Raw genomic sequence first — 12,715 nt, forward strand, 5'->3', positions numbered from 1 at the left:
ATTATAAAAGTCTTTTGTTTTAAATCTTGGAATACTATCATAAATATTTTTTCCTTTATTTTTTTATTCTACCAATTTTGGGCTTTACAAGATGTCATGGACATCATAGGGAGCGGTCACTCATGTGAGGCCGCACCTATGCGCGCCAAAAGCGAGAGGCCGCAGGGGGCGCTGGCAGCAGCGCGCGCAAGGAAGGCACGGGCACTAGCAGCAGCGCGCGCAAGGAAGGCATGGCAAAGGAAAGCGCGCACAAGGAAGGCATGACAAAGGAAAGTGACTGATTTGGTGGCTAAATTGATAGACCTAAATTGTAGGGGAGATAATTCCAATTAGTCAGTTGCCTAATTAGTGGTTGCCTAGTTGGTCAACCGGTGGCCTATATATAGGCCTGTACGCAGGAGACAAAGGAAGAAGGAATATATTATCAAATCAATCTCTCTCTTGCAATGACTCTCAAGCGCCTAGGGTTGCTACCCTAGAACCAAGCCTGCGGCAGAGGGGTATAACCTCGCCGGAGAAGACAGCTATCCCCATGGACCGAAGGTCCATGACAATTTTCCTTTTCTTTTTTTCAGATCTTCCCTGATGGCATCTTCCCAGCTGGTGGAGAGTCAGAGATAGAGGGCAAAAACAAATACTTTGAGTTGTTCTCGTTTGTTTTCTCTCTGCATCCTATTTATTATCAACCTTAGTTTTTCAGTTAATATGTTTAAGTGGAGCAAAGTAGCATCACTTAGCTTTTATTAAGTTTAGTGATGACCACCACCACATGTTAATTGAACAGTTGTTGAATCGATTCTGGGGATTTAACATGGAGCAGGAAATATGTGTTTAATGCACATAGAGCGAATCCTGACTCTGATTGAGTTTAGGCACTGTGTACCAATGTGAGTTGATAAAAATAGGGGCACCATGTAGTTGTCTGGTTTATAGCTTACCTGGTAACATAGATGAATAAAAGTGGCTAAAGTGGTTGCATATACATGATTATTCCCTTATCAACAAAATGACCGTAATCTGCCTTTTTTGGATGTATTGGCTATTTTGCATGTTTGAGACAACTATAATTATATAGTTAATTGGTTATAAAGTATTCAGTAAACCCGAATTTTTGTTTTGGCCCTGATAAAATTGAGGGCACCATGTAGATCTCTGATTTACAGCTTGCTTGATTACATAGATGAATGAAAGTGGCTATTGTTTCTCCCTTTCCTCCTTTAGTTTGGCAAGTATAGCAAGGATCTATAAAGATAGAGATATTTTTACTTAAAAAACATCCTGGAGCCCATCAAACTGATTATGTTGATATATAATTACCTTGGACGAGTCTTATGGTTCTTAGCCCCGTAAAGCATAAAGATGGTTCTATTTTTCACCAAAAACAACACTAACATAACCTTTGCACTTTGAAGTTCAAAAAAAATGCAACACACCGACACCTAACTATGCTTAACAATTCACAAAGTACTCAAAATAGCTAGGCACATATGTATTCTCGATTGGTCTCATCCTCATGTGCTGTTTTAGGGATTTCAGAGTGAGATGGTCCCGAAAGTAATGAATAAACATGTTGTATTTTGTGAGCATCAGTTCAAGTGATTGCCATTGGACAAATACATGATAAAAGTGATAATACTTTCTTTCTCTATGTTTTGTCCATTCGGTGTCATTACTCTAATAGGAAAGAAAAACAGAAACATGGAGAAGTTGAACACAAGTATTACAACAGTACAACACTGGACACCAAAATTAATCTCTATGCATGGTCGAAAACATTAGCTTCTTTGAATGGCATCCCAGTGCTTTGTTCATCATGATGGGAATTTCTTACATAGCTTCATATTATAGGTATAAGTGATCAAGAGGGAGGACCACCATACAATAATTAATACAGTTGTTGAGTAAGAATATTCATCCCCTTGCCATCATGTAATAATTTATTTACAGTTAAAAACATTTGTATTGTTCTGGGTAACATGACTGCTTTATTTTTGACAAAAGAAAAGACTTGTCGGTTTCTGAATTGTTAAACAAAAATTAGCACTATCTTCGCTCTTATTTTTTATTGTCGTGCTGATAACTGTCCTTTCCGAAACATCAGTTATCAGAAGGTACGGGAACCAATGGGTTTGAAGGCTGTTCTTATGGAATATAATGAGCTAGCCATTAAACCACGGAAGGTACACATCATTTTCTCATTATAAGTTATCTTATATTGTACAAAGACACTTCATGTTGCCCACAGTTTATGTCGTCATGGGCTCATGGCTTGGCCACATTATCACGTTCATAATGCATGAGCGCTGATCAGCTACTCAACCGGCATCTATACCTGCAACTATGATCGCTTGATTTATTTACCTGATTATTTGAACCGTTCCTAGGGCTGAGAGAAAATTGGGAGGTGGAAGAGATGCGCTCACCAATCATCTCTGTGAGAGAAAGCAGTGGTATTTTCCTAAACAAAGAGATAAAACAAGAATAGACCATGTGGCTGCCTCAATTATCGGATACTTAGGAGCTCCTGCTATTCCGTCACCTTCAAAGTCAATAAGATTCTAGCTTCAATTGGGGAGATGCATATAAAGTACCTTGCTTTTATGCAACTAATTTGCATTTTCTCTATTGGTTTTGTCATTGTATTTTGTTTTTGTTGTTTTAACTAATTCCCATGTGTTAAAAAAACATGGCAGTGAAAGTACCTTGCTTTTATGCAACTAATTTACATTTTATCAATTGGTTTTGTCATGGCAGCATATAGCTCAAATATTAGTTATGCTTTTTCATCAGGATCAAAACATGCATATCATTAGGCAGGAATAAGGAATACGTGACTACTATCGACAGTTGTCTCAAAGAAAAGAAGCAACCAACTACACATGTCCCAACAATCATTTGTTAGTAACTTAGCATCTGGTAATGGCCTGGCACTAGTGCGTAGATGCCAATGTTGTGACGGAGCAGAAGAAGAAATATTATTCCCTTTAATATTATTAGAGATAGATATATTTACTTTTATCATCAATTGTGTTGTTATAGCTATTTTCTGCCAATGTTTCAGGTGAAAGGACCTAACGTGCTGTTTGGATCCATTTATTTTGGAGAAATTAAAATTTACTTAATAAAGTAATCTATTTAGCTTTGAATTTATCACTCCACCACTTTCTAAAGTTCGGATATAAACCTATCTCAAATCCATAGGGTGAAGAATCAGAAATGATTTTATATATCAGTAGAATTTTTTTCTACTCTACAACTTATAGGACAATCTTCAGCTCACTCATCTAAGTAAAAATATAGCACATAAATATCTTTTATATCTTGCTAAGAATAATATACAAATATATTTTGTATAAAACTGAATTAGCTTAATATATATGCCTAAATTACTATGGGCGTTTGGATCCCTTCATTTTAGAGGAATTGGAATTCACTCAATAAAATAACTTATTTAGTTTGGAATTCGACATTCCACCACTTTCCAAAGTTCAGATATAAGCCTATCTCAAATTCATGGGGTGGAGGATGGAAAATGATTTTATGCATTAATAGAATTTGTTTCTACTATGTAAGTTACATGACACTCTTTATTTCACTCCTCTATAGTAAAAATGTAGCACATAAATATCTCCGACATATTGCTAATAATAGTATACAAATATATTTTGCATAAAACCAAATTAGCTTAATTGATATAAGCCTAAATTACTATTATTAGAATGGAATTCAATTCCAATGATCCAAATGGGACATTATTAGAATGGAATTCAATTCCAAGGAATTTAATTCCAAGGATCTAAGCGTATTGGAGCACTTTGCCTAACAGCTATTCAAAATTTACTTCAGGGCAGGATAGTTTTCCATGTTATGATGGCTATTTTTTGTCCAATGTTTCAGGTGAAAGGGCCTAAGCGAATTGGAGCACTCTATGTTACCTGTTAGCTATATAAAATTTACTTCAGGGTAGGAGATAATTTTCCTTGTCAGGTTTTTATCCTGGTATATGTAACTTTGTAATTGGGTTCTCATTGTTTTGTATTTTAAGTTAGCAAAGTGCTTGAAGTTGATGATGAATTATGCAGCTTGGAATAGTAAATCTTTGTCGTAGTGTCATAAGAATTTTTTCGATTTTGAAGTTTTTGTATTGAGATATTAAGGTCGATAATGTGTTGTTCGTTTTCATGTAAACATTGTGTATTAATATTTTTATCGAATAATTGGTGCACCGTCACAACGATATGCATTGATATTATAATTTGAACATGTCTCCAACATCAAACCACTTTTTTAGAAAAAGAGAATAGTGTATGTTTTCTTGAGTTTTTTTAGTATTAGTATGAAAAGAAGAACATGGGGGCAATGAGTGAAACCAAAATGGAGATTATAAAAGAAGAACCGAGGGCAATAAGTGAAACAAAAATGGAGAGTACTCATGCTGGTTTACTCATTCTGATGGGACGTCTCATTTGCACACGGAAAGGTGGCTCGATTCATCATCGTGACGAGAATTTAGATTCTGCTGGGATCAGATTGAGTTGGTTAAGACTCAGAAGTGTAGATCACATGAAGCTCCTGAAATAGGACACCTTATGTTTTTTAAAAAAATTTATGTTGAGTCGGCGTATTTAAAAAAAAATACATATTTATATCATCAAAATATAATATCAGTGTTACGGTAATATTTTTTCACATGGTTTTTACATATAATAGATTAATAGTGATGTTTGATTTTCTGTGTCTATATTTTATACTAATCTTTAACTTTCGTGACAACGTACGAGCACATACCTAATTTAGTTTAGGATGTGAAGGTTAAAAATAATGGAATTTTTAACTCTTTGCCCGTACCACTGTTTAATTTTACTCCTATCTAATGGTGATGCAGTGATTATGAACTAAAGGTACGGAATTAGAAGAACCAACACACATAAAGTTCACTTGAAAATACTCGCAGCCAAGAAAGAACCAACCAGCGTAGACCGTACAGGGAGGGCTAAAACATAAACAGAAAAGGCACAAACCAACAACCATCCTGTCGCCCTCGCCCACCGGATTTAAGCGCTAGCGCGTCGAACAAGGTCAAACCAGGCTGTAGAGCCGGTAGTGGCACGACCACACGAGGCCGACTTGGCTACTACCACGTCCCGTCCAAAGAACGTGACGAGTCCAAAAGCACAGGACCCTCGCCATGGCCCACGGCGGCCGCCGCCACCGCACCATGCAGCCCCTCGCCGTGCCGCGCGGCGCGATTCCACCCGGCGCTATCTGTTGGATCGGTTGGACGACCGAGACGGTGGGCGCTGGCATGTCCCTCGGTTCGCCGCCTGTGACCGGTGTTTGACCGCCGCCCTGCCCCACACCTAATAAAACATGACGTTCTCGCCTTGGTTTTGTGCTTCTCATCAATTTACAAATAACTCCTTCTCTAACTGCTGATTTATGTATAGCTGCATGGTGACATGATCTGTTCAGTTCAACAAGAACTAAAAATACACATGAAAAAAAATAGTTAACATGTAACACGAAAAGAAACTCAATAAAGTTCGATCAAAACGTCTCTGCATGGCAGATTTATTATTTTCTTAAGGAAGATTGTTGTCATTGTGTAAAGTGATCAGGTGTTCACCACTCGACGAGACGACGACTATGTCCATCAAATTTAGTGACGACGAGAAGTTTCGTACATCTCTATCTCTACTAATTATTAAGACTGCAAGAGGTAGTCTGTCTCTCCCTATTTTGCTCATCCGGCTATATAGATTGACAGGTGAACCCTCATCGTACGTTGCAACATATCTCTTCTCGCGTCGCTCCGCCTATACCTCACAAATAACGTCAAACGCCCACCTCACTTTTCTCGCACAAAGTCCGCACCAAAAGCAGGACTCCTCAGCCCCACCCGCCCACGTGTTCTTTGTCCGTCATCTCCTTCATCCACTGCCACTCGCCAAGGCGCACCATCTATCGGTGTGCGACACGGCACGATCAACAGATGCGCCAAGCACGAGAGGCTTGCGTCCGCGACGTTCCCATCCAGGGCACCTATCTCGTCGACGGTGCCCCGTGCCCACGAGGCGTACCAAACTCGGTCACCGCCTTCGCATTAGCCTCGTCGACCGCATTGGCGAGTGACAACTTTGTCCGCCTAGCCACATCGATCCTCGCCTCCAGGCCACTCCCGTCGCACGTCACGTGCACTAGCGACGTGGCCAAGGCCGCAGCAAGGCCAGTTATCACCCGCTTCTTGTTCGCGTCGATGATGCCGTCCGAGGCCAAGATCATGGCTAGCACTCCGGTGGCTGCTTCCATGCCTTGACATTACTGAACTAATAATATTTATTGAACTAACCATCATTACTGAACTAATAATATTTATTTTTCTATCATTTAGATTAACCATCATTTTTCTTTGACATGGTTGCAATAGATCTAGAAGCAAAGCTTATGTCTTCGGTGTCGATACAACAAGGTGTGTGATAAAAGGGTTCAGGCACCTAAAGACAAAGCTGGTACATGGTTATGCTTATATGTTCACTTAGCAAGGTGCCATGGTGAATAATTAGCACGTGAATCACACATCTTAGATTAGCCACAACAAGGATGTAAGTTGTTGGCAAGCAACCAAACTTTATGGATAAATATTATGTCATCATTTGCTCTATATGGTTTTCACTCTAAACTAATATTACAGTTGCACTTGTTGTACCTTTTTAGTTCGTATACTCTTTGTGTTTTTAGTGAATAACTTGCCTTCTTCGTACATATCTTTCATAAGCTAATAGGCTATTTAAAGAGATAGCCTAGATCAAACAATAACTAGAGAAAGCAAAACCTTCTACATATTATATATATTTGTTATAGCTGTAAGGTTTGCAGAACTATTTTATAGATTATCCATCCCTCTAGCCATCTAGGTTATTTCATTGACAAGCACTAGGATTGGTCGAGAAGAAGCTCACGTCACCACAAACTCTTCGGTAGGTAGCCCATGTCGATCACGATAGCACAAAGTCGGATACTAGCAAAGGCGCCACAAATGTTGGAGAGGCATACCATCAAAAAGAGGTGTTCTATCTTCAAGTGGGAGAGGAATAAATGTTGGAGGCGGCATCGACCCCACATCTAGGAGGTCAAACAGGAATAGCCATGTGACTTCAGCGAAGTGTATAGAGGAGGTGTCGCTTCTAGGTTTTGGGGGTTAGGTGTACATATAAGAATGAAACAAAAATATTGTGTGGTACTAGAAGGCTAATAAATGGAGAGGATGAGTTTATTGGATCATTAAAAATGAAGGCTTGCGATATAGCTAGGTCTGGTATTTATTTATGTGCCTTGTTGGTATAATCCCAGTGCTTTGTCTATCTCGGTTAACTAAGGTATTGAATCAAATAAACTCATCAAAATTTGGCTACCTAATAATTAAGAATAAACAAAAAACAAAAAATGACTTTAGTCTCGCCTCTACCTCACTTTTGTTGGTAGCTGAGTCATATCTACATGTGGCCTACAAAGTTTCTGAGATATTCTATTAGAAAACAAATACAACTCCTATTTTGATAATCAAATTAAATAATTTCACTTTAATCGTATATCATGTACTATATTGATTTTCCTACATATTTCAATAACGTAATTTATTAAAATTTAAGACTCGCCCACAACCAAATATCCCATTAGTTTCGGTCAACGACAAAACGGTAATGGCACTTCTTGCCTGGCTCGTGGGGAAAAAATAACGTAACGTGTGAAAAGAACCGTATCATGTGTAGATACTAAACGAATTTTACCATATTTTAAGGACTAAAAACAAACAATGCTCTAGTATATAAGAAGAGCCGGACATACTTTCCTCATTCATTACCGGAAGAGAAAAAAATAACTCGGAAAAGAAGGAGACGCCGAAAATTCGAAAGGGGAGGGGGAAAGCAAAGCTGATGGCGGAGGCCCAGGGGAAAGCAAAGCAAATGGCGGAGGCCCCGAGCAAGATCGAATCCATGAGGAAGTGGGTCGTCGAGCACAAGCTCCGAGCCGTAGGTATGCCTCGTCAATTTTTCCACGGATTCGTTTTTTCCGCCCGGATCTAGTTATTCGGCGTTGGATACTTGGATTATGATGTATCCCAAATCCCTGCAATTTCTTTCTTCTGTTTTTTTTCATGTTATTATCGGAGTTCCGAAGTCTGTAGTATGGAAATATATCACGAATTTATGACCTAGTTATTGTGTTCCTCGAGGAACTTTTGGGGAAAGCAGTATTTAGATTATTCCACCTGCTGGATGCAAAGTGTTCTGATTGTCGCTTTTTTCTGGGGAGAAAAAGGTTGCCTCTGGCTAGGTGGGATCAGCAGTTCGATCGCCTACAACTGGTCGCGGCCCAATATGAAGCCTAGCGTCAAGATCATCCACGCAAGGTTTGTTTGATTTCCCATTTAGTTTCACCAAGTTTATGAGCCTTAATCGTTATAGTGTAGGCAGTCTTGTTTACTGTAGTCAAGATACCACGTTCGATTTTTTTTCTTGATGAAGATGCAGTTAACTAGCTGGTTTGACGAAAATGCAATTAACTAGCTGGTTTTGACCATTTTAGCAAATTATTGATTCTAAATGCTACAACTACAACAGAAAAGGTTTTTTTTTTCATGTGTGAGTGTGAATGGTTGTTTCCTTAAAAGCCTAGGAGCTAAATGTGCATTACGAATAAATCCAGTCAACTTATATTTTATCTATATCTATATGAAGCCTGGGCAGACTTCCCTTATGGCCTTATTTGAGTTTATGGGAATTTATGTAAGGCAATAACTTAGTATGATAAATGGAGTATATCTTAATGATTGCTAACATATAAGCTGTAGATGGTAGGGATTATTTAACATCAGTTTTATGAAGGAAAGGATAATGACCAGGCTAATTTTGGAATTTTCTTTTTGACTACAGGAAATTACTATTTTTGTTGTTATAATTGTTTCCAAGTGGTTCTAAAGTAGGTGCTGTCCATGGATGGGGTTTATAGGGCTGCACGATGTTTGTTCTGAGAAAGATTTAGTTTCACAATTTATGTTCAAGGTTGGGTATCAGACAAATAACATTCGTTTAAGGAGCAGCCTAACTCCTCCAGATCATTCTGGAGGGAAGTTAAACTCTAGGAGCTTATTAGTTGTTCTGCACTTACAGTTTATGACCCACTTAATATTCATAGTATACAGTCTTTAGGTGTTTCTTTCTGTTGTTAGTAATTTATTTGATTCTTGTTAGTTTGCTGGTATTTGCTTGATATTAGTACAAGCTGTATAAAGTACTTTAGGCAACCTCCTGTCACTTGTAAAGTTGGAAGAGTATCAAGCTCTCTCTGTTTGTTTGCGCACCTCAATGCATTTAAATTATACTCGTCGACCACCCAGCCTAGAAAGAACCTCAGCAAATAGTTCTGTGTAATCCTTTGAGAATGAGTGTCATACTTTAGGTTCGGATATTCTTGATCTTTGAAATTGCCAGACCTAATTGTTAATTGGCCCTGAAAATTCTGTGTTTTGCACTTTGTCTGCACTTGCACTGTGGCCACTTCGAACTGTCAAAAATGCACCAAACTCAGCGCATTCTTGATATTTCTCTACTCTCTAATACCTTCAGCATGCTGCCTACATTAGGCAGACCTTGCTCGTTTTTGTGCCATATGTGACCAAAACAGACTGCCGATATATTTGTGCTCTCAGTTTTTGACAATTTTTTAGGGTTCTGGTGATGAATTTAGACATTAAGTGGACCAGAATACCAAATTTCTAATATGCTGATCTTCAATATTCTTGCAACTTTGCAAACGTAGTTACCACATCCACAAATGTAGTCTGCGTTGATGCACAGAACTGCATAGGAAAATGAAATCCTTGATAAACTTTATTCTTTCACCATGGCTGTTGAAAAGGGTAGCAATCTTCCCCTCAATGCACTATGCAAAAAGGTTATTTAACCTATGTAATCAAGTTTTCATAGATATTTTTTTGATAAAATATTACGGATTCTTAGAAGCTTTCTTTCTCTTCATTTTGATAGTTGTCTTGTGGTCTCAGCTCTTCATGTGTTCATGTAACACTTGTCACCTTCTGCTATTTGTTTGCCTCTTAGGCTCTTATTTTTGTGTACATATGTGATGTAATCCATTGTGCTTTCTTCACTGGCACTCCTTAATGTGCTCAATAAGGTTTAGAACGTGTTGAGGATTAAAAAAGATAGTTTGCATGAAAATTTGGTACAAGCATCCAATAGTAAGTTGCGTGCTGCTTTTTTTAGATTATTGTCGCCTTGAGTGGGAAACAGTCCAAACCTTGGATGAATATCCCTAGCTCGAAATGCTGCCCATAGGACAGCCATTTCATGTATTTTGGAATATATAGATGGCAGACGTTTTAAATTTTACTTCTATCTGGATTCAATTATGCTAATAAACGGTTGGTTTTTGCAGGTTGCATGCGCAAGCTCTAACCCTCGCTGCATTAGTTGGTTCTGCATGCGTGGAGTACTATGACCAGAAGTATGGTTCTTCTGGGCCAAAGGTGGACAAATACACAAGCCAATACCTGGCCCATTCGCATAAAGATTAAAGGTCGCCATGTTGGTTCCTGCATGCCGGATTAATTTTGGGCTCATCTCGGGTTGCTCATGACCCGCCCATGGATGCTGGATGTTTATTCTTTTTTTTTGTCTTCATAATTACAAAATGGTGGTGTACTTGCCAGGCAAATGTTAATGAGGGTATAATGCAGATATTGTCGTCATAATTTGGCCTCATGTTGCATTATCTAACCTCACTTTGTTGACTGTCAGCGACTCAGCGTCTCTGATTTTTTTATATTTTTTGAGAAAAGGAAAAAAATCCCGGTTTGTGCCTAAAATTTGAGTTCTATGTGCCCCGTGTAACTTCTGTTCTGTGTTCCTGTGCTTGTATGAATTCAAGGGAAATGCAAAAATGTTTTTAAGTTGATGTGGAGATGTGGATTTGTATGATTAGGAGATCCGGATCTTATGTTGCCAAGTGAGGCAGCAAACCAAAATTGAGGCATATGTTTGGTTTGTGTCGTCAACATAAAAATTGGGGCTCGCCAGCGTTGTTGGCATCAAACTTGAGGCACTGGAGAGCCTGTCGAGATAATGTGTCTGGTGTAAGTGGATTGTGAAACTCAGCGGCATCGAGAGACTAATGAGCCCGTTGGTGGACATAAACACCGTCTAATTATACCTTAAATAGAGGGGATTATAGAAAACTTGGTACCATAAAAGTTCATTAGCAAGCCAAATAACGTTTTCATTTAGATGTACTCTAATACTCTCTCGTGCGAATACAATGCCCTCAATATCAATTTATTTAAAATTCTTTGTTCTACAACATTTTTTTCCAAATGTATCACGACAAACATGTGTCTTACGATATTTAACAAACATTGGAGAATGCTTTCATACATTTTGGCTAAGTTTTTCAAGGACTTCATTTTTTGAAAGGAATGTAGCCTAATGTTGTGTGCTGTTATGCACGACTTGACACAAACATTGTATATGTATACCTTCATTACAGGGGATTATTTGAAACTTGATATAATCTTTAGCATAACCTATAAATTTTTCATCCTCCACCAGTATCATAATACTCTCTCGTGCGAATAGAATGCCCTTGACATCAGAGAAACGTCATTTGTGGTTTAAAAGGTGATCAATTGTTTTGAATTCTTTATATTCCAAATTTTTAGCAACTGTAAGGTGGGAAAAAGGTGTCTTACAATCTTAACCTATGTTTGTACAACTCTCTCATGAAATTTGGCTAAATTTTCCATGATCTTTATTTTATTTTGAGAAACGATATGGCGTAATGATGTGTGGTGTTTTACTTGAGTGGACATAAACATCGTCTAGGTATGCCTTGGATAGAGGGGATTATGAAAAACTTGATATCTCAAAAGGTCATTAGCTTGCCCAATAACGTTTTCATCCAGTAGTTATATTCTAATACTCTCTCATGAGAATACAATGCCCTCAATATCATAAAAACAATATTTTAAGTTTCAAATATGATATATTGTTTTAAATTCTTTATATTCCAACTTTTAGCTACTGTATGGTAGAAAAAGGTGCCTTGCAACCTTAACTTATATTTGGACAGCTCTCTCACGCAATTTTGCTAAATTTTTAATGGACTTTATTTTACTTTGAGAAATGATGTGGCGTAATGACGTGTAGTGTTTTACTTGAGTGGACATAAATATCATCTAAGTATGCATTGAATAGAGAGAATTATGGCAAACTTGGTATCACAAAAGGTCATTAGCTAGCCCAATAATGTTTTCATCTAGTAGTTGTACTCTAATACACACTCACGCGAATACAATGCCCTCAATATCATAGAAACACTGTTTTAAGTTTAAAGGTAATCTATTATTTTGAATTCTCTATATTACAACTTTTTAGCAATCGTATTCCAACTTTGTAGCAACTGTATGGTGAAAAAGGTGCCTTACAATCTTAACCTATGTTCGAACAGTTCTCTCACACAATTTTGCTAATTTTTGCATGGTCTTTATTTTATTTTGAGAAACGATTTGGCATAATGATGTGTGGCGTTTTACTTGAGTTGTGTGTTGTCCAAACATATGTTAAGGTTGTAAGGCACTTTTTCCCACCATACAGTTGCTAAAAAGTTGGAATATAGATAATTCAAAACAATAGATCACATT

The 12,715-nt window shown here is 37.9% G+C and overlaps 1 protein-coding gene across 1 annotated transcript; it reads left to right on the forward strand.

Moving 5' to 3' along the window:
* The first annotated feature begins 7,853 nt into the window (after positions 1–7,853).
* Positions 7,854–10,771, forward strand: LOC100281627 (uncharacterized). The gene is made up of 3 exons (NM_001371684.1): positions 7,854–8,034; positions 8,320–8,410; positions 10,456–10,771. Exons 1-3 carry the CDS (start codon positions 7,935–7,937, stop codon positions 10,592–10,594), a joined length of 330 nt encoding a protein of 109 aa, NP_001358613.1. The 5' UTR covers positions 7,854–7,934; the 3' UTR covers positions 10,595–10,771.
* Positions 10,772–12,715: the final 1,944 nt, after the last annotated feature.

Source organism: Zea mays, chromosome 5, assembly GCF_902167145.1.
Source record: "Zea mays cultivar B73 chromosome 5, Zm-B73-REFERENCE-NAM-5.0, whole genome shotgun sequence".
NCBI classification, from domain to species: domain Eukaryota; kingdom Viridiplantae; phylum Streptophyta; class Magnoliopsida; order Poales; family Poaceae; genus Zea; species Zea mays.

Bases quoted from the DNA above. Each gene is read 5' to 3' on its own strand.
- LOC100281627 (NM_001371684.1), top strand. From the start codon at position 7,935: ATGGCGGAGGCCCAGGGGAAAGCAAAGCAAATGGCGGAGGCCCCGAGC. The intron at 8,035-8,319 runs GTATGCCTCGTC...GGGGAGAAAAAG, and splicing joins GCACAAGCTCCGAGCCGTAG to GTTGCCTCTGGCTAGGTGGG. The intron at 8,411-10,455 runs GTTTGTTTGATT...TGGTTTTTGCAG, and splicing joins GTCAAGATCATCCACGCAAG to GTTGCATGCGCAAGCTCTAA.